The following is a 23,272-nucleotide window of genomic DNA, read 5'->3' as shown; positions in this document are numbered from 1 at the left end:
TTTAAAAAAAAAAAAAAAAAAAAAAATACATATATATATATATATATATATATATATATATATATATATATATATATATATATATATATATATATATATATATATACACACACACACACACACACACACACACACACAGTTTCTTTCAGGTATTGTTCATCGGAACAATGCATTTTAAGAAGTTTATGTGATAGCAATTTTTTGGTTTTTTTGTTTTGTTTTTCAACCATGCAATTTATTTCGAATTTGAAAATATATGATACCTGCATTGTAAATTAATGTTTAATTATTTTTTCCAAAATTTCTTCTAATTCAAAAGACATTTTCTAAATACCGATAGCTATAATAGCTATAAATATTGACTGTTTTTGATAGAATTGTTATAGATGAAGACTTTTTTTTGTATATGATAAATCATTTCTAATGGCGGTGAGAATTTAAAATGTTCTCATGAACAGTTTTCGTTTAATTTCAATTGAAGGAAACAAACGGTGGACACAATTATTAGATTATTAAATATTGCTATGGCACCATATCCATGTTTGTGTACCTGTTGTCTAGAAGATAAACTTTGGCAGTTCGATTTTTAGGTCACCTGAGTCATGTGACCTATTGCAATTGGTCTTCGTCCGTCGTCGTGCGTTAACAATTTTACATTTTTAACTTCTTCTTAAACACCACCAGGCCGTTCGTTACCATTTTTGGTGTGAAGCATCTCTATGGAAGAATCTAAATTGTGACATTCATGGCTCTACCACCCCTGGGGTGCCACGGGCGGGGCCAAATATGCAAAAAAAAGCCAAATTTTCAAAAATCTTCTTCTCTTCTCCCACACATGTGAGGATAAAACTGGTTGCATGGTTATGAAGTCCATGAAGCCCTCTACCAAAATTGTGAAATTTATGGCCCCTGGGTCAGGGGTTCTGGCTCTAGGGCAGGGCCAATATGGCCATATAGTAAAAGTGTATTAAATCTTGGAAAATCTTCTCTACTCCCATATATATTTGTTAAAAACTAAATGCATGATTATGATGTCCATGAGGCCCTCTATCAAAATTGTGAAATTCATGGGTCAGGGGTTCAGGCTCTAGGGTGGGGCCAATATGGCCATATAGTAAAAATGTTTTAAATCTTAAAAAATCTTCTTCTCTACTCCCACACAAGTGGGCAAAAAACTGAATACATGGTTATGATATCCACAATCTCCTTTAACTAAATTATGAAATTCATGGCCCCTGGGTCAGGGGTTCAGGACATAAGGGGGGGGGGGCAATATGGCAATATAGTGTTTATGCATACATGTATAATGTTTAAACTCTTCTTCTCTATTCTCACACAGATAAAAAAAAACCTGACTAATAATTATGTTTACCAGGAAGTCCTCTACTGAAATTATAATTTTTATGTCCCCTCAACGAGTGGTTTTGACTCTTGGGCAGGGCCAAAATGGATGTATAGATGTTAATGCATATAACGTTAATGTTGTCGTCATTACAAACTTATTAATTAGATGCATATATGAGACTACATGACAAGTTTGTGTATGGGATATATGCTACTCAGGTGACCGTTAAGGCCAATTGGCCTCCTGTTTTATATTACAGCTCCGCAGGTAACCAATGCAATTTTTCAATACGTACATTTAAATATGTCTGTGGAATGGGAGCTAGGCATTATATTATATTTTTGAAATAGTCTGTGGTGATTATAGCTCCTGGATCGATCAATACATCTATATGGTTTTATTCGGTAGATTTGTTTTTATATTATTCATATTGGACTGCTTAAAATAAATATAAAAGACAATTACATGTAATCTATATAGAATATGCCTAAAACAGGTCTACTCATAATGAATAATCAGACATCTGTTGGTCCTTACTAACTAGATTGACTGCTATTTATTTCTTTAAAGCTGCTTGATCCGATTTTTGTTCTTTTTACAGTATCAAATAATTTTCCATATATAATTATCTTAGAAAGTTATGGACTAATTTTTTTAGAATTGGTCTCCTAGTATTCAAAGTAAATAAAAATTATTTCTTTTTGGGCAAAAAAAACCCCAAAACAAAAGCATCATGGGAATGTTAAGAAAAGGGAACCGTTTGGTTTTGTCTCCAGAATGATTGGGTTATTCAACCCGCATGCCATGCATCGATTGTAAACAAAGCAGACTTCAGAAATATTAGCGAACAAAACGTACATAGGTTAATTTGTAATTTTCCTGAACATTACGACCTTTATTTATAGCGATGTTAAAGTCGTTAAAACAACCATACCCGTCTCGACGTCAGGGGTGAATTTTTACATGAGGCAATGTACCAGTATACTATTTTATGTCGTTTGTTTTGTTAACAAATTTTGTATCTTTTTTTTTGGCTTACATTGACTGGGAAAACTACTGCAATGTCTATTTATTCATATACTTAGCCAACCATTATTTAAAAGCGTACACACAATTTGATATAAAATCAGATCAAGTAGCTTTAAACATAACCGTAAAAAGTATGTATCACATACGTATTTTGTTTTCGTCACACAGAATAATACTTAAGTGTGTTATATAAAACATAGTTAATGTTACCAAATCCTCATCTACAAATTTTTGTTACCGTTCTTAAAGTGTTATCTGTTCTTAATGCGTTATATGTGAATTGAGATAAACATAGAATTGTATTTGTAGTCAAGCATTGTTGGTAAACTTGTGGTAACTTTTTTTTTCAGTAAAGATCCGCTGGAAAATATATAAAAAAAGGAGATTTGTGTAGAACTTTTGATTTTGACATATTGCTGGGCTCCATATTGCCTCTGAATAAAAGACCTAATTAAATATTGGTGTAAATTAATACCGAATACCTTATCGACTGATATTTACATAATTATCTGATTTAAATGGAAAAAAAAACAATGCATGGATTAAGGTTTCACAATGGTGTTTTATCGTGTCATCAAATACATGTATGACTAATTCCAACCTATTGTAAATATTACGTAATCAACTTGTTGGTCAGGCAATTTATGAGCATTGATACGAAATGCGAAAGAATATTTGAATTTAGAAACAGCTATATTTCATGAATGTAGGAAAAACACATTGTAAAAATGTTTATGAATAATCCGAAGATAGAGGCATTTTATGAATCTCAACAATACTTGTGGTAATTTAAATGTCTTTGAATGACTATTTGGATTTTCAAAATATTGAAGGATTTTCCACATTTATCTGTTTTCGGTTTAAATAAATCTCGGCACTAGCTACATTTAGCTGTTGCCATCGCTTTAGAATGGAAAAAGAACTCAAGCTGGATTTGTTCTTGTGCAAAAGCCTTTTGTATTTACTTCTGATTACAAATGCTACTTTCAGTAAAACGACATGGAACGTATGTCAATTTAGATCAGTTGAATGTGTTTGCCAGAATGTTCCAAATAATCAACTGAAAGTTGATTGTTCCGGAAGGCGACTCCTAAACATTCCAACATTTTCCTCAAGTGTAATATGGGTCGACTTAAGTAATAATCTTATAGAAGAAATTACCAGTGGGTTTCCAAAGAATGTTCGCTACATCGATTTATCTGCAAATAAGATACAACATCTTGATGGTCAACCATTTCTTGGATTATTTCATTTAAAAACTTTGAATTTAGAAAGAAATGTGCTTAATATATCATTACTATATCAAGGTGTATTTTCTGATCTTCATTCTCTTACTGAATTAAGTTTTAAAGGAAATATAAGAAACGAAATTACAGAAACGGTCATAAAAGACGAAGTCTTTGCAGAGCTGAGTTCATTAAAAACTCTGAAAATTGACGGATCACCTAATGCCACATTTGGAAAAAGGTTTGCAAATCTTACACACCTCCAAAATCTAGATTTGTCAGGAATTACAGGAAATTGCAGTTTAAAAAAAATTTCTCGAAATATGTTTTTATATTTGACACGACTTGTCTACATTGACGTTTCTGCTTGCAGTGTTTTGGATATTGAAAAAGGCACATTTGGAAAGCTTCGTAAACTTAAACACCTTGATGTATCTCATAACAGGGAACTTGGATTTGCGTCACTTCCAAATATAACTCATAATCTAAAGGACACTTCGATTAAAACATTGCGCGCTAATGGAATAAACTGTTTAACAGGAATGGGTACAATGATTTTGAAACGTCATCTGGAGAACTTGAAACACACAAACATTTCTGAAATCTACTTTGAAAAGAACAGACTAGAACAACTTGAACCACAAGCACTTCGACTCTTACCCATCAATTTAACATTAATTTCTTTTGGAGAAAATAAACTTACGACTGGAAGATATCTCATAGATTTTTCCTTTTTGCAAAATATACGTGTTTATAATATGAGCCTGCAGCTCCGTCCACCTCCATATCCGGAATCGATATTTGATACTTGCAAAGAAAAATCAGATGTCTTAGCTGCAAAGTTTGATGTGTCTGAAACTAAAAGAGCTCCCTTGAGCTTTCTTCCTTCCAAAAGTTGGCACTTGAATTGGACAATTATTTTACCAAAAAGTCTAAAGGTTTTATATGCAAATATGAGTCGACTTTTTAGCAGAATACCTGAATGTGGTATAAATGCAACTGGCTTAAGAGAACTTTACATACAAGACAATTTTTTGTTTTCCTGGGACGGTCCAGTTCGGGGCATTGAAAATGTAGAAATAGCCGACATGTCTAACAATTATTGCTCACACATCTCAAAATCGTTCTTAAATTACGCGAAAGGCGTAAAGTTCTTAAAAATGTCAAAAAATGATATTGGTAAAAGCCTGTCGAACGATATTGAGGGAGAAATCTTTAAAAACACTAAATCTTTAGAAGTTCTTGATCTGTCGTACAATAATATTATTGCTTTATCAGAGTTAGTTTTTAAAAATATGCCACAATTGCAAATATTAAATTTACAAAACAATCAAATATCGATTTGGCGAGTTAAAATAAATCATATGAAAAATATGAAATTCATCAATCTAAAACAGAACAAACTAACAACATTTGAAATGGACGCGCGAAAGTCATTCGAAAATTTATTTCAAACATCAAACCTTATGATAGATTTATCTGAAAACCAAGTCTTATGTTCTTGTAAAACCGCAGATTTTCTGGAATGGATTACGCTTCATAAAAATCACTTTAAAAACATTAAACGCTACGAATGTTCTTTGTCAAGTTCACAAAAATTTAATTTTTCCGATGTTGAAGCTTCTTCAGTTTTGTTAAAGGAAAACTGTAAATCAAATCTCATTAAATATATTTGTAGTGCTGCATCAGTTGTCCTCTTTTTTAGCGTCGTCATTTACATTCTAGTGAAAAAAAAATGGGAATTAAAAGATGTTTTTTTTAAGATTTTAAACATTTTCAAAAATGTTTTTTGTTATGAAGATAATCAGTCAGAGGATGGAAGTTTTCATGCAATGATTTCATATGCAGAGAAAGATTTGCCAATTGTTCTTAAATATGTGGTCCCAAACCTTGAAGCCCAACATAATTTTAAGTTATTTGTCAGGCACCGTGATGATCCACACGCGGGGATGACCATAAACGCCATAAGAAATTCCATTAAAAATAGTGGAAAAGCTGTATGTCTTGTGACAAAAAACTACCTAAAATCAAAAAGGCAATGTTTCGAATTGGCCATGATTAGAAAGCATATGGAATCACATATAGATCAGGAAGAAGTCCTCATCAATAACCAAGAAAACCTTGACCATAACCAAGAAAACTTTTTATGTCGCATCATTCGTTTTCCAAATGTATCTATTCCTGATGAAATCTCTAATTTGGATAACAATATAATAGATTGTCCTGAAGAAGATGGGAATAATGATCACTTCTGGAGAGAATTGAGGGATGCCTTGGGAGGGAATATAAACTTGTAAACAAAAGCGACTAATAAAATTAAATTTGTATTTCATCAATTAATTGTATTTCAAGTATTATGAATTTCTAATGTTGAGTGAACAATTTATTGTATTGAAAAAGTCTGAAATCAGAAACATATATTCAAACATACTGATTTTGGGTTCTTTTGTACATTTTAAAGTTTTTTTAATTGTTGATTAGTTTTTGGATGCCGTTGCACCATATGTGATCCTTTGAATGTAAAACTGTAAGAATCAAAGCAATTGACCTATAATGTACATATTGTGGGTTCCATCAATATTTGTTCGCTTGAATTTTTGTAAATACGTGAGTTCGTGGACAGTGGCCCTATAAGTACTTTAAGTTGTCAGATACTAACCACAATAAACATATAATTTCTTTGATAGACTAGACGACGAAAATCGGTGTTCAGCGAATATTTGTGAAGCCAGAGTAAGGTACAATCACATTCTTAGATGCGCTACAATATCATGAAATGAAATCTATTTTTACGATGATTTGAAACTGAAGAGTGATTACCCTATTTTTATTTTAGTTTTAAAAATTTGTTTGACCTCGCAGTCTGTGTGTTTCACTCAAACACCAAAAATATTCCTATTGTACACAGTAGTATATTTGTTAAAATGACCATCTGGAAAGTACTCTTGTTCATAATAATATATTCATCTTCCTTTATTTAAACCACAAGTACGTTCCTGTGATGGCAAACAAAATGTGTAGCGCACAAGCATTTGAAACAATATATCCTAAACATTAAATGACTGGGGTTTTTAAAAAAAAAAAAATTATTTTGTTGTTTTAAAGAAAATCCAGACGCAGATGTTACAGTTTCATAAATCTTTACAGCACGAACATGTTGATATTTAGCATTAGTTATCGTCCTTCTTAGTTTTTATCACTAAATATTACTCATTTATATTTTGGTGTTTATACAAAAGCCCCAACATCATCTCTTAATGTGTGTGAATCATATTGACATGTATATATCTTGTTTTTCAATATATCGGTTTTTATAGTGTGCTAATTCTAAACTATCATTTGTATTATACTTAATTTAATAAAATGCTCTTTTCAATTCAACATGTTGTTAACATTGTCATTCAAATTGGCAAAAAACAGAGCAGTGTAGACTCTGGTTGAAAAAAATAATATAGGCTATATGATAGAAACATGAACGATGATCCTTGTATATCGTGTACATATTGTGTGTGTGTGTGTGTGTGTGTGTGTGTGTGTGTGTGTGTGTGTGTGTGTGTGTGGGTGTGGGTGTGTGTGTGTGTGTGTGTGTGTGTGTGTGTGTGTGTGTGTGTGTGTGTGTGTGTCTGTGTCTGTGTCTGTGTGTGTGTGTGTGTGTGTGTGTGTGTTATCATCTCGATTTATGCATATTATTCTATTAAGAATAAGTTCTATCGTGTTGTTGTGGATATTGTTCATTGGTGCATTTTACGTTGACAATCAAGTATTATTCCATCCTTTTTCCTGCAGTTCTTTGTATTTTGTTAGAGTTATCTCTCTTTTTCTTGCTAGAAAAGCGGTTTGAGACTCATATTCTTATTTACCAACCTCCCAACCTGACGCACCAATAATTAATATTCATCATTATTCATTTTGTTTTCCAAATGTTATTTTTGTATTGCATTTGTGAATGATATTTACACATTTACATCTTTTTTACTATATAAAATTTACGGACTCGATTATTTGTGCTTAAATACAAGTAAATTGAAAGATTTTCGTTTTAAAAAGTGTGAACATTGTTCCAGACTGAATGTCTCCAATCGGTACTTATTTTTTTCTATCTGTGATTATCAATTTATTAATGCCGAGAATGACTCTGTTGATGACTTTGGCTATTAATCGATGCACTTGAACTGTACAGAACAAGTTTTACGATAACACCAGGTATACTGTATACAGGGAAATATTCGCCCTGTTTTATTTTGGCCACTTTCGCCCTCGTTGTGAGTGGGCGAATTTAAGACTGGACGAATTCCAATGTCTCGTATCATCTCTTTTTAAACACAACTGTGTCTGGGCGAATTCAAGACGGGGCGAAACTGTTTACAAATGTAAAAGGGCGAAAATTATACGGGGCGAAAATAACCTTGTATACAATAGCTAGAACTGCTAATATCTCATGCATAGATGCAGGGAGGCGGAGGATGTTATTCGTTGTTGAATTCTTTTATTCAATTTATATCTTTTGATTATGCAAATAATAAATCTGTTTATCATTTAAGATCGCATGGTTTTTGCAACAAAACCATAAAAGAGCATGGTCACGATTTTGGTCAAATTTTATTTTTCTGTTTTTATTGTTTACAGTGCTTTCGAAATGCATTTCTAATGATCTAATGAAATTTGAGAGTCAGTCGTAGAGTTATAAGCAAGATACAGAGCCCACAATTCTTTTTCGTGTAAACAAGGCTCGTTAACAGTTCTAACGTTAAATTCATTTTAGGTCTAAGACTGGAAGTTTTATTTCAACATTAAAAATGTAAACAAAAGCTTTGTTTTCATAGCAAAGAATTGTAAGCTCTGTAACTTGCTTATAACTCAACGATTGACACTCAAATTTTTGTTGCCTGTTACATGTGCCTTATTAAAGCATTGTAAACATTAAAATCAGGATAATAAATTTTGACCAAAATTATGACCATGCCCCTTTAACCTATTCCCGAAAAATCATGTTAATTTCACCCTTTACCCAACCCGTGCACGCATGGTTAATGTCTAATGTTTATTATTAATAAACACCAAACAGAGTGTTTTCAAAATTTATTTGCAAAGTACTAGTATTTGAGCTTGAAGACAGGGGTTGGTCATTACATACAAGTAAAAGCAACTAAATAGTGCGAGTATGAGAGATAGAAATTTAAAAAAAGATATGTTTGCTCTTTACAAATATAAACTGTAACAGTTGCTGATAACATGCCTATGTAAAATAGTATACATGTACACATGACTGGTTACCAATTTTAAAAATATTAGACTATTAAAACGATAAAATGCACATCGTGCTCATTCTGTTTACATAAAATAAAATAGATTTATAGTTTTTAATGTGTTCAAATAATAACGTCCATAACAATTTTGTTATAATATGTACCGCAGTGTTTTCTGTTAAGTCTACAATCTTGCCAAAATTGCGCTACTGTAGATATAGAAAGTACATGTGCATTTAATCAACTTCAATAGCATGGCGAGTGCATGGCATTGTTGATTTGTTTCTTTTGTACAATCAGCTTAAAGTTAGGATATTAACGATGAGATACTTTGTGGACAAGTTTAAAACATCATAGGAGATGGCATTAGTGCTGATTTGTATAAAATCTACTATAAAACGAGCAAAGTACTGGCTAAAGGCGTGCAAATTGCAAGTGTTTCTATGAATAGCACAACTGCAAAAGTAAACAAAAAACAAACATCGTCAAAGTAGAAGCTTCCGCTATTCCAAGTAGTTTCACAAAGAGCCATATTTATCAAATCTATTTTCTTAAATAACTAATAAATTTAAGGACCAGGGTTTTTTTGTGGGTTTTTTCTTTATTAATTACGTGTTTTAAAAACAAGACTGTGATAAGTGAGATATCCTTGTTTCATTAGTGCAAGTCAAATCGTTCAATTATATTACGTTTTTTTTAAGAAGTGCAAATGCACCGTACGTTTAAGATCTTGCAAGGAAACAGTGGAGATTGTTTTGCAAGTTCAACAGCCACCGTGCGTGCCGTTGCAGTATGATAAACGATACGTGAAATAGTGGTCCTGGACTTTAATGTTGCTCATTTAACTGTTTTACCAATATTTAGTTTTGATTTACTTTCAATATGATTCCTACCACTATATATATATATATAAAAGAAAACTAATTTTGTAATTAATTTTAAATTCTAAAACTATTCTGGGACACTTTTAAGAAGTGCAAATGCACCGTACGTTTAAGATCTTGCAAGGAAACAGTGGAGATTGTTTTGCAAGTTCAACAGCCACCGTGCGTGCCGTTGCAGTATGATAAACGATACGTGAAATAGTGGTCCTGGACTTTAATGTTGCTCATTTAACTGTTTTACCAATATTTAGTTTTGATTTACTTTCAATATGATTCCTACCACTATATATATATATAAAAGAAAACTAATTTTGTAATTAATTTTAAATTCTAAAACTATTCTGGGACAAAAATTTCATTTCAAGTGCAAAAAGGTTAAATTGATTGCGCAATAACTCAAAGGCTTGAAAACTGCCCCCCCCCCCCCCATTTTTTCATTTGATACAAACGAATGAGCGGCCAATTTCTTTTCTAAAAAGATCGTTTTTATTACTTTAACGAATGTCAAGTTTCCTTGTTACATGGACTTATAAAATCTCTTTATAACGAATTAATCAGATATGATCTTAAAAAACGCTCCTTAATGTAATGACAATCCTTAAAATTAAACAAATAAAGAGTTCGAATGCAATCACCCATTATCTTCAATATAAAAATACTTACAATGATAATTCAATATTATTTTATCTTTAATAAAAATCATTACATGTTAGAAAAACGCCATGTTTAATTTGAAATGTGGAGTCCCCAGTCACAAGTTTCGGTTTTGCTCTTTCTCAAACTAATAAAACATCAATGGGCTATGGAATTGGTTCGCTATTATGTTGATATTTGGGTTTCATGAAGAAGAAAAAAATGTACCCAAAAAAATCGTTAGATTATGATTGTGTTTGACAGCTTTCAAGTACATGTATTTACAAGGAAGTTCCAAACTGGCAGGGGAACCCCATGTTTTACCTCTACAAGACATACTGACAATATTTTCATTGTATTTGTCGACACGAAGTGACATTAAATTTGTATGACAGTTCGTCTTCACATGGCGATTTGAACTCTATGTGAAGCTATAAATTATGTCGCTATCCATTTTGTTCGTAGGTATAACTTCGATCCTCTGATTTGCATTTTTGGACAGCAAAACCCTTTGTATATGAATAATGAATAGAGCTTGATTTTTAAAAATAAAATTTCCCAAAATGTTTAACCTTTTTGCTATCATTTTTAACTTTAATCACATGGAAAAATCTCATATCTCTAAGAAATAAATGAATTTTAACTTTATCTTGAATACCCTGAAATTTCCATGCCGCTTATATAATCAGTCAAACGTTTTCATTCTTATCTGTCATAAGCTCGCAAAATAAATGGTTCTTAAGTCTAAGACAGTGCTAAGTAGGACTGAAGATCGTCCTTAAACGTCGACGTAAGTCTGTAACTAAAGGAGTACTATTGCTTAGCTAAGACAATTTACACGAAACTTAGGCGGTCGGTAGAGGAGATATAAAATTTTGTTTACGCACGTGCCAGTACGTTTTAACGGCATCACGATATTACGCCACATTTAGTCTTCGAGAACAACTAAACAAGCGAATATTTGTCAAAATAAAGAAGTAACAATAAACCGAATACCTCTAGATCTACAGTGTATCGCTTTGGGTAATGTAAAAATGTTAGGTATGTTCAAAATATAATATGAAACCTTAAATTTTGAATCTGTACATTAAAGATATATGACGAATCACAAACCCATCTTTACCCAGATTTATAATCTACTGAGTGTTTTCCCAATTTCTACATATATCATAAGAATAAATGAACTTTTGAAAAATCACGGTGTTCAAAGGTAAATAAATCACTATTTAAAAGACAAAAATAGAAGCAAGCGTTGAACCAACATATAAATATTTGGTTCCACTTACTTTTTACAGCCAAGCAGGCATACAGGAATGGGATTTTTGTAAATAGGAGAGGTTAGAGAGAGAAAAAAGAAAAAAAAGAAAACGAAATCAAACTGTTTGCGTATTCTTCGAACGACCTATTACTCATGTACAATATGTGTATGAGAGAGTAGTTAAGTGAATATTTGTCAAAATAAAGAGGTGAGCAGAGATCAGGTACATCTACGATATACTCATGTCATCGTAACTTTTGTGCACATGTGTTATTAACAGTAATTTTACCCTCGCCTCTAATATTTGTGATACCTAGCAGTTGTATCTAAATCAAAATCAGATATTTTAAAATAACCTATGATTAATGACTAATTATCAATTGCTAGGTATACCTTCAAGTGGTGAGATGTTTGCGAGGTTTTGGCAATATACAATGCCAAATAATAACTATGTAAAGGAAACTCTATTCAATTTCTTATATAAATATATGATCTACTTACTAAGGTCAACCAATTGTATTAATTTTTTCATTATTAGAAGGACAGTCTTCTTCACTTTTGGTTTATGAACTTAATCATCGATAAAGCGTTAATCCGTGTATTACAGTGCATTAAAACGATTAAAGATATTAACACAAACCAGAATGTGTGCATTTTCTTCACTCGTATTTGAAACTATCAGAATCATGGTAGATTTTTTGTACTTCGTCGCATAAAAATGGGTCGCTGACATATGCTTAGAGATATCATCCGTTTTTCTGGGGCGTTGAGCTATATGCATATATTGCTGAATATTTAGCAAGTGGATTAAAAACATTAAGTTGAGTGTCGATTTAATACTTAAATACTTGATGTGATTACTAACTATAGGAAGAACTGAATTTTAAAAAACCCAACTTATTATTTCTTCCTGGTTAAGCAATAACATCAGTTACTTTGCATATTAAATATATGAAATGAACCATGATGGAAATGAATTGACTCTGTCAGTAATCCAGAATATATTTCAATGTCGACTACCATCTCGACCTTATGGTTTCTACACTCTTTGGAAGGAAGCAAGTGACAAGAATAACCCGTGTGTGCCAAATTAAATATTTACACATGGAGTTTACATGGAAATAATCAGGACATTTAAAATGAAAAGGATTACATGGGTATTTCAAAAAAGTTCCAGGTGAATAATTTTGAATGACATAATTATATCTTTAACAAAATTGCCATGTTTTGTGCATGATCGAAATGCTTTTTAAGGAAATTAACAGCGTCTGTTTATAAAATTACAGAGGGGATTTCCGTTCTTTTCGACAAGGATACACTCGCAGTTACAGATTATATTTAACGAAGACAGAGGTCCATGATTTCACAGCTTCTAAATGGTAATTACAACGTATTTATGCTCTTTGTCTGCACATATCATCAGGATGGCTATTTTCAGCGTAAGTCTCCAAATAGCTTTGCCTTTACTTGTGATAACAAATGCAACTCTTATTAAGAAAGGCTGGGACACCTGTCATTTTGGATCCGTTGAGTGTGAATGCCAGAAAGTTCCTGATAATCTACTGAAAGTCGATTGTTCCAGACGGCAACTGGTAAAGATTCCTTCGTTGTATTCAAATGTGACGTGGATAGACCTCAGTAATAATCATATCGACAACATAAGCGTTGGATTCCCAAAGATAGTTGGCTACATCGATTTATCTGGAAATAGGATTCATCATCTTGATAGAAAACCTTTCCGTGGTTTATATAATCTAAAATCATTGAATTTAGAGAAAAATCGGATAAATACATCATTGATGTACAAAGGCCTTTTTGCCGATTTGCATTCTCTCACTAAACTGAATTTGAAAGGAAATATACAAGATCAATTTAAAAGAACGATAATAAAAGATGACGTTTTTTCAGAATTAATATCATTACAGTCTCTAAAAATTGATGGACCGACTAATGTGACTTTTGGAAAAGGATTTGCAAGCCTATCAAGATTGCAAAAATTAGATTTATCCGGCATAACTGGAAATTGCAGTTTCAAAAGAATATCAAAAAATATGTTTCTTCATATGCCACGGCTCATCTACGTGGATGTATCTGCTTGTGATATTTTGGATATTGAAGAAGGCGCATTTGGAAAGCTCCAATATCTCGAACACCTTGATGTTTCTCATAACAAACAACTCGGATTTGCATCACTTCCAAATATAACTCATAATCTAAATAATACCTCCATAAAATCGTTACGTTGTAATGAAATGAATTGTTTGTCAGGAATCGGTACGAAGATTCTAAAACGTCATTTTGAGAACTTGAAACACACAAACATTTCCGAAATCTACTTTGAAAAGAACAGACTTGAGCAATTGGAGCCTGGAGCACTTCGACTGTTGCCAAACACAATAGATATCATTTCGTTTGGAGAAAATAAACTAACACAAGGAAGGTATATGATAGATTTTTTCTTTTTTCGTAATATTCGAGTCTTGAATATCAGTGTACAGCTTCGTCCACCTCCTTATCCTGAATCAATTTTCGAAACGTGCGCGGAGAAAACAGATAACTTTGACTCAGCGCTCAAGGAATTGCATACGCCAAAGGAATGTGTAAAAGAATATCAGGCCTCTCTTAACAGTTTTATTTATAAAAGTTGGTGGCATGGTAAAATCATTGGCACAATAATTGTTCCAAAAACTCTAGAAGTCATATATGCAAATATGAGTCGGTTTTATGGAATTGCTCCTGAATTTGGAATTAATGCAACTGGTTTAAGAGAAATTTACGTACAAGACAATTTCTTCTATTCATGGAATGGACCTATTTATGGAGTTGAAAACATAGAAATAGCTGACGTGTCAAATAATTATTGCTCTTATATTTCGAAATCGATAATGAAGTATGCAATAGGATTGCGGATCCTTAAGGCGTCTAAAAATAATATTGGAAAGAGTCTAGCAAGCGATGCTGAGGGAGAGATATTCGAGAACACTGTGTCCCTAGAGTTTCTTGATCTCTCATACAATAACATATTTTATCTCTCAACGTCTATGTTTAAGAACATGCAAAAACTCCGAACATTAAATTTACAAAACAATCAACTTTCGTCGTGGCGTGTGAAAGTGGATCATATGAAAAATATGAAATACATAAACCTAAAACAAAATAAACTAACAGCTTTTGATAAAAAATCCAGAGTCTCTTTTGGTAATCTATTCCAACTAACAAATCTTACTATCGATTTGTCGGAAAATCAACTTCTGTGTTCCTGTGACAGTAAAGAATTTCTTGAGTGGATTACACGTCATAGAAAACATTTTATAAACTTTGAATACTATGAGTGTTCCTCGTCAAGTTCACATAAATTCAATTTCTCGGATCCTGACGTTTCAGCTATGTTGCTGAGTAAAAGCTGTAAATCATATCAAACAATATATATTGTAAGTTCCATAGCAGCAGCCTTTCTATCAAGTATCATCATAGGTATAACTCTTGTGAAAAATAAGTGGAAGATTCGATACGTGGTGTATAAATTTAAACAACGTTTTAGAAAACATAAGGGTTATTTCACCAACTTCCAATCGGGAACGCCATGTTATGAATATGATGCAATGATTTCATATTCTCCAAAAGAATTATCATTCGTTCTAACCGACGTAATTCCTAGACTTGAAAACGGGGCCGGTTTTAAATTGTATGTCAAGGACCGAGATGAACCGGTAGGAACGCCTTTTGGAGAAACCATTATGGAAGCTATTCAAAATAGCAGAAGAGTTGTATGTCTTGTGACGAAAAGTTATTTGAAATCAAAATTGCAAGACTATGAATTAAACATGTCAAGAATGGAAGCTATCGAGGACAGGGGAAACTTAAATTTTGTCCACTTAATTCTTTTTCCTGATGTTTGCAATGTGTCGATTTCTATTCAAACTTTAGATCTCGTAAGGCAGGAGTGTTTTACGGAATATCCAGAGGAACAATGTGCCTTAGATGATTTCTGGGAGAGATTAAGATCAATCATTTCAAAAGAATTTCTTTGAAATCAAAGTTTTGGAGTGTCCTAAAAATTTGTTATGTGTGTCATGTGTTACTTTTTTCATTTATTCATATGATTACATGTATGTAATTAGCTAAATAAATACTAGCCTCACAATGAAGTTTCTTGCTGACAAAAAAAAATTTGAATGCTAAGGCGTTTTTTTCTTTTCAAAATATTAGCACCAATAATTGTACAAATTCCGAAAAAGCATTCAACGAAAGTACATTATGATACATGAACTTTCGGTTTTTAAGATGGTATGGAACACCTGCCGATATTAATGTGAATAAAAGTACATTACAATCACTTTCATCCTTTTAAAATTTTCAAATTTTACACTGAGTTTTTGACCTAAAATATGTTTTAACTACTTTTTTAAAATAATAAATATATATTTATGAAACAAGTTACTGTTACAATGATGAATTAATCATAACACCCTTGTCTATTTAAAAGTTTAAATTACAGAACTATCTTTTTAAAATCAATTGTATGACGTTTACGTAATATATAACAAAGCTGTAATTGAACGAACTCGTTTAACCCGCGCTAAAGTACAGACGTTATTAAATGTGTACTAAATCATCAGTTTCAGAGTAGTGAGAGTGTATGGGATCGGAAACCCACAGTGTGGAATCCGGATCACACTCTGTAAAATTGACAGTTTCAAAAACAGAAAATTGATGGGTATATAATAAAGATAATTTCCAAAATGTTTAACCTTATAATTTTAACAAAATCCTACATCTTTATACAGCAATCTTCTTTTCAAGGATATTAATATAGTCTACGAGTTGTCGACGTCATTTATTACAAGACTGAAATACTTGGCCCACATACATGTGTTTTTTACGGAAATAAGAAAGCCTGAAGGTTATCCGAGATTTTCTCTGACTCTAACAATTCATCCCGCTTTTACACCGAGCGCAGCGAAGCGAGGATTAATGGTAACACGTATTAAAATATTTAATATTTAAGAAAACCAGAAAAATAAGAGTTGATTTTAAGGTACTAAGGGCCAAAACTTTTTCTTTCAGCCAAAAACGCCGCCATTTTGTTCAAAGGTTAACTCGATTATTATATGACTGCCGCTTGTCAATCAAAAACTTTCCAATGTTTAATTGAAAGTTATTTTAAAAGATAAAAATATTTCATTGTGCAAATTATACAACTCTTAACAGTGCATTAATCAAGAAATTCGAATAGTTTCACAAATGTCTAATATAACTATTAGATGGAAAATAAAATCATGAACATCAAGGGTGATTAAAGTAAAAAAAAAAAACTCTTCAACATACCAGGAAAATTAAAAAGCATTGGAAAGAAAAAAGAAAAAATATTTTACTTTGGCTTATGATTTTGTAGACGAACAGATCCTACTGTGTGCGTTGCAAATAAATTTTGTTCTGCTCAATAGTGAAGGTTACATGTATAGTTTAAAAGTCAGTGATAACCATTTTTCTAATCGACTTTGTCCTTTCACCGGTCAGAATGTGCATGCTTACGGAGGAAAGCATTTGTTTGAGAAACGTAAGATTCCATTGTAAACATTTTTAATTTTTTTCAATCACCTTCACGCAGGGAGTATATCAGGCATCCGGCGAATTAAAATATTTGCGCACACATTTTGCCTCCACAACTTTGTTACAGTGCTGCTATCCTGAAAGTTGACAAGGATAGGATAGGATAGGATGCAGGATGCACGATACATGATAGAAATATAAAAGTTAAGTTCTATCCTATCCTATCCTATCCTATCCTGCATCCTGTAGCCAATCAGATTCGAGTATATATTTCAGAGTTATTTTGCGAAACGAAAATTGGCTTAACAATGTATTTTCAAAGTCAATTTAATACGTTTTACAAGTTAAACCATTTAAAAATAATTATGATATCACAAACGCGGTGCATAACATTGATGCACGCTAAAATGTCGGCGCTACATCTTTGTCAATTCGTACGCAAGTACGGAGTTACTGCGAGAATTCGATGCAACATTTGACAACGTCAGAAATATATTTTTGTATTTACTTCATTTAAAGTCTGCAAAGTAATAAAAAATTGAATTTATAAACGACCAATTCGGCATTTTAAAAGATAAACATGTATACAAGAAACAGACATTGCTTCACGTTTCATATAATTTCTTCGATGCCCAATAACAGGGACGCATATTTCTGTCCGATAATAACCTGAACATATCGAATTAATAAATGTTAGCTAGCTATAACTGCTTAAGAATTTATACTTTAAAAATAACTCCGAGTGGTTGAACTATAAATGATATAAACTTCCGAAAGGAATTTTTCATTTCTAGATCGTGATTACATTAATGCCAAACGAATCGCTCGAATAATAATAATAATTACGCCCAGTTATATATGTGATAAGAAAATAACTTGATAAACATATGTGACTACACAGTTTCTCAATAAGTGCATCGAAGTTATTTATCTGTTTTTTAATGCATAAATATAATAAAATCAAAAATCAAATCGCTTACCTGTTTGTTTACGTTATTGTGTCCATCCTGCGTACGATTTAATTTTACGTAGCACAGGTAAGTAAGTTATCCCGTTCAAAGAATATTCGGTTTTAAGATTTAATTATTCATTTTGAGTACTATATTAATTGATAAAATAATTTAATTCTTAAATTTCGTTTCATTTAACTAACATTCCTATATTTTAAAAGTATGGGATAGGATAGGATAGGATAGAGCTTATTTGCAGGATAGGATGCAGGATACAGGATATAGGATAGGATAGGATAGTTTTGTCAACTTTCACGATAGCAGCACTGTAACTATCCGCTGACAGCTTTGTGCAAGTTTTTAATTTCATATTGAATGATAATTAATTAGAAGGGTCAAAGCTGAAAACAGCCCTTTAGCTGTACCTTTTTTTTTTTTTTTTTTTTTTTTTAAATTTTTTCATCCTATTTTTGAAACCTTTTTGGTTTATACTTTGGAATTATAGGAGGTTTAAGGGGTATGTGCGGCCATTTTGTACATTTCAGGGTAAGAATGTAAACATTTCTTGAACTGGCTTGTTTCTGCTCGAAACTGGCCAAAAAATGATGCCAAAATGGCCGCACATCCCCCTTAAGGTCATGAATATTACTTGAAAAATTAATTCAGAAAGAGTTTTCTCGCTTTGCTCAAAGAACGTAGAATGTGAATACTCTAGGCATACAAAGTTTTCTGTCATAGAAATAAATACTGCATTTTTATGATTTTTTAAAAATATCCTTTTAGAAATTAAAAGTATATATTTATTTTTAAAGTTTTGAAGGTATATTTCTTTGACATTGCATTACTTATAAGTTCTTATTTAGGCAACTGATTATACCAAGGCGTTGAAGAATTTGAAGAAAAAAAATATGATTTTTCTTGACATTTTTAATTAAAAAAAAGAAAAAGAGGTGTCGAAAAGCCCTGAACTAACTTTTTGTTGAAGACAAAAAAAGTTCTATTGTTGTATACTAAAATTTCTCATCTATCTTGGAAGTAGCCTGTATTTAAAAAAAAAAAAGCAGAGAGACGGCCTCTACTACTGGAGAGCTAAGTTTACTGCATACCACGGAGTGTCGGACAGTTCGCTACAATCGTCCAAACCTTAAACGTAAAATGCGATCATATTAAAGATCTGTCACATAGAAACTTATAGAATGTGAATCTATCACCGTGCAAAACTCACTGTTTAATTATAACTTTATTTTGGACTTTACTTTTAAAATTCAACATCCGTTTCGTAATTTCTCACAATTTATTTCTTACTAAGTTACAAGTTTATTTTGTGATTGACACTTTTCGGACTCTATATGTGATTTCAAAGAGACAGAGTGCCACGTCTCAATGACTGTTAATCTCTTAAAACAACAATGTGCAATTATCAGCTTTACATGTCTTGGACATCAAAGACTTATTGAGTTTATTTAATTATTTTATATCTGTGAACCTTTCACTCAGCTTACTTATGTCATCACCTGTCAATTTATACTTATTGTTCAGATTCTTATAAATAATTATGTACAATTGTCAATCGGCAGTCTGGAATACGGCGGCCAGCCTCGGCCACGTCCGACTCACCCAAAGTCTTGATTCTGGAGGCCACTACTGGCCATATCCGACTTGTTTGTAAAATGTCTGTCTGTTAAAATGTTATAATGTTGCCATCGTTGAATCTCGTCCAATAAATACGGAATCCTTCATCACTTGGTTTTATTTCTCTGGAACTGTATACTGGTGGACCTTCGGGAATACGGCAAACCTACCCTTCGTTTTTACCTTACGGCCTACAGCGCGCCTACACCTTATACCTTATACCCTTTACGCCAACGTTCCCTCACCCGGTTCGTACTGCACACGACCGATGCAGATCCAGAGGAATTCCCTAGCACCGTAAAATCTACGCGGTCACAAATCTCTGACCCGGAAAAGACAGGCTCGTCATTGGATGCCTTGATGCCTTTCTCCTTCTAATTTTAAAATACATACGATATTTTTTTATACGTTAATCTATGTAGAATTTCATTTGTCATTATTAAGGTCAAGATCTAGTAAATGGAATGTGCCTACAGGTTTATAAGATTTAAGATGTAAATTCTTTAAATGATGCTTTATAACAATAGCTTTGTTTGATAGGGTGTACCGGGGCTAAAATATTTGGTAAACACAATGAAAAATCATGTTTTAAACTGTCATTATCAATGATACATGAAGAAAATAAGGAACAAATTTTGGAGTTTTACCCATCTTTGACAAATAAAATACATGTGTATATATAAAATGCCTTAAGTCTTTCCAAAAACGGAATAAAATAGGCTCTTGACATCTTTTTTTAAAATGATGTCAAATTGAATATAGGTATCGAGATTACTTTTCCCATGATTTAATATAGAAATACTAATAATTAATTTAAAAATTAAAAAAAAAATGTGTATTTTTATATGAACCTTTGTGTAAATAACAAATATTATGCCACATCCACAACTTAATTTATTCCTTTCTATATTAATGAATGAAAAAAATCGGCTGTTGTTTTGTAAAATAACTAAACGGGTAGTGGAACTTAACGTAAATACCGTCACCTATCTCCGTAATCGGAAACCTTCTCTCGTTATTAATTAAGTGTATTTTAAAGACATTTCTTCTTCCGCATTTTTTGTTGTTCTAATCAGATTATACGTTTATATTACTGTGTAAAATTTTAAAGAACACATTCTGAATGGACATTTACGATTTTTTTTAAAATTCGAATACACGACTTCCTGTTCGAAACTTTACACTAAAAGTATTAAATAAAATCTAAGTTGTAGAAAGATTTTTTTTGTAATATAACACCAAAACATTTGTTAAATTATAATGATATTTATATCATTTAATATTTATTCGTTTGATGAGATATCGGCGCTTCTGATTGGTTGAAAAATTTCTTTGATACCTGCATCAATAAAATTTTGCAGGATCTACTTTTCTAAACTGTTCTGATCTAACACTATTTATAGAACGGGAATTTCCAAAATAAACACTGTCAACAAAATGTAAAGTTATGTCTGTTTTATTGTCGGCAGACAAAATACAATTTTATAAACATAAATACTTAAAAGTTTAACCTTTAAAAATAAACAAAACACATTATTTGATTCACGAAATAGAAAATTAAGCGTCTTCTCACGATTTCGTCTGCTTGAGTTCAATCAACATTACTGCGAGGCTGGCTGTTCCTTTTCCAGAATAATTATAACGAACATATAGACCAATACACTTTCACGGTAACACTGCTGTTCAAATTTGGTAACGATGATCTTTAAATTTACACACGTACATGATCGGTCATCAGAATAAGATCGTAAAGCAAATCTAAGAGTAATGCATTAACTCCTCCGGCGCATCCCAAGCGGCAGATATACCATTTAAGTACATCATTGGCTAGCTAGCCACAACCTTTACAAAAGTCGCTTATACATACTATTATTTGTCGACATATCAACTATTTTCGTCCACGATCGCCTCTCCTTGGATGGTTAAGTCCAGTTGCATATTCCAGCGATCACACATGAAAACTAGTTTTATTAATATTACGAATTTTTCAGCACAGTGATTAATATCACAAGCTATCGCATGTATTTTCCTTTTGTTTTTAATTCAGCCGGTTCAGATTTTAACTCACTATTTGTGTTTAATCCATTAATTCAGCTCAGTAGCTCTGCATCAGCTGAAGGCGAATCCATTTTGAATATTGTTGCTGTTGTTGCTTTGTATTCATACGCGGCGCTTCATTTACATTATTTACATTTTTGATCAATGACACTTAACATTTTTTGATTTGAAAATGTTTTATTAAATGATAAGAAATAAAGATAATAATTTTTCTATTGACCGACGTATCAAAGAAAAAATTGACCGGAACACTTTTTCATCAATGCGCTACGCGCATTGATGACGTTTTCCGGTCAATTTTTTCTTTGATACGTCGATCAATAGAACAATTATTATCTTCATTTCTTAAAGCAATAATTTGATATTTTAATAATTTTAACACAATTACTCATACGGTTATACATGTAATTATTGATTGATATTCAAAAGAAAATTTTTAATTCTCACAGGGACTAATTTTTTGCTAGTTACAACACCTTAGTTTCACGTTTATCCCACAATTTATGACTTCCCGCGTAAATTAACGTATCGAAGGGCTTTATGATAGATTTGATCACGCCCCGACCGAAATTATCACCTCATAATATTCAAAGAATGATTCCTTATTACTTATATTTATATAATTTTAAACCATCTTACGATTAAATATCTAAATATAAATAAGCAAACCCCGCTGGCGCCTCAATTTGGCTTTATGAGTACAAAATCGATACGTAGTGTTATCACAGGCAAAGACACAGGAAAATGTAAATATATGGCTATAACAAATTTTGTTTGGTAAAAAAAATGAATACAAATGTACAAATTGCAAATCTTTTTATTTTTTAACTGATTTTTGGCTTTTCTTTTTTCTGCATTTAATTTCTTTTTTCTCTCTCTCTCTTTCTTTTCCTCGTCTTTCTTATATTTTGTCTGGTAAGCTTCATCACATGTGATGACGAACTACCCATCTTTGGAGCCAGTGGAAGGTTTGTTTTTTTCTTTAGCTGCCAGCTTTGGAACATGTGGAATATTTCCAAGAAGATCAACTGTTGGCCGGGCACTTTTCATCTGCTAGTATGAAACATATTGATTGATGCATGTATGAAAAGAATTAATTGTGCAATTTTTTGGTGATAAGTGGACAGGTGTTGTGTATTGTCTATTAGTTGTATCATCATAGTTAAAATAGAACCCATTCCCCTCAGTTATTTAGAAGTTTATAATTATTTAAGGAGTGAATTCAATATTAATTTGTTTTATACACTATAAAATGGTTTGGTTTTATATAAACCGTGAAACGGTTTATAAAAAAGTGTAAACTGTTTCAAACCATTTTATATCGTATAAAAATAATAAATATTGAATTCATTGCTTATGATTTAATTTTTTTACTCTTCATTGTAGAAAAAACGGTCATTTGACCTTTAAAATGACGTAAATTGTACAAAATTCAAACGAAACGTCAGGCGTATTGAT

General features: G+C 32.0%; 2 protein-coding genes across 2 annotated transcripts; both read left to right on the top strand.

The window, feature by feature from the left end:
- Window positions 1-3,110: 3,110 nt before the first annotated feature.
- LOC105336099 (toll-like receptor 4) lies at window positions 3,111-7,494 on the top strand. The gene has a single exon (XM_011440284.4). It carries the CDS (start codon window positions 3,285-3,287, stop codon window positions 5,895-5,897), a length of 2,613 nt encoding a protein of 870 aa, XP_011438586.3. The 5' UTR covers window positions 3,111-3,284; the 3' UTR covers window positions 5,898-7,494.
- Window positions 7,495-12,555: 5,061 nt separating this feature from the next.
- LOC105336100 (toll-like receptor 4) lies at window positions 12,556-15,765 on the top strand. Its single transcript, XM_066070554.1, has 2 exons — window positions 12,556-12,798; window positions 12,908-15,765. Exon 2 carries the CDS (start codon window positions 12,998-13,000, stop codon window positions 15,650-15,652), a length of 2,655 nt encoding a protein of 884 aa, XP_065926626.1. The 5' UTR covers window positions 12,556-12,798; window positions 12,908-12,997; the 3' UTR covers window positions 15,653-15,765.
- Window positions 15,766-23,272: the final 7,507 nt, after the last annotated feature.

The sequence above is a fragment of the Magallana gigas genome, chromosome 9 (genome assembly GCF_963853765.1).
Source record: "Magallana gigas chromosome 9, xbMagGiga1.1, whole genome shotgun sequence".
NCBI classification, from domain to species: domain Eukaryota; kingdom Metazoa; phylum Mollusca; class Bivalvia; order Ostreida; family Ostreidae; genus Magallana; species Magallana gigas.
Note: the sequence above shows the minus strand (reverse complement) of the source record. Positions and strands in the feature narration are given on the sequence as shown.

Coding starts and splice junctions, on each gene's coding strand:
- LOC105336100 (XM_066070554.1), top strand. CDS start 12,998: ATGGTAATTACAACGTATTTATGCTCTTTGTCTGCACATATCATCAGG.
- LOC105336099 (XM_011440284.4), top strand. CDS start 3,285: ATGGAAAAAGAACTCAAGCTGGATTTGTTCTTGTGCAAAAGCCTTTTG.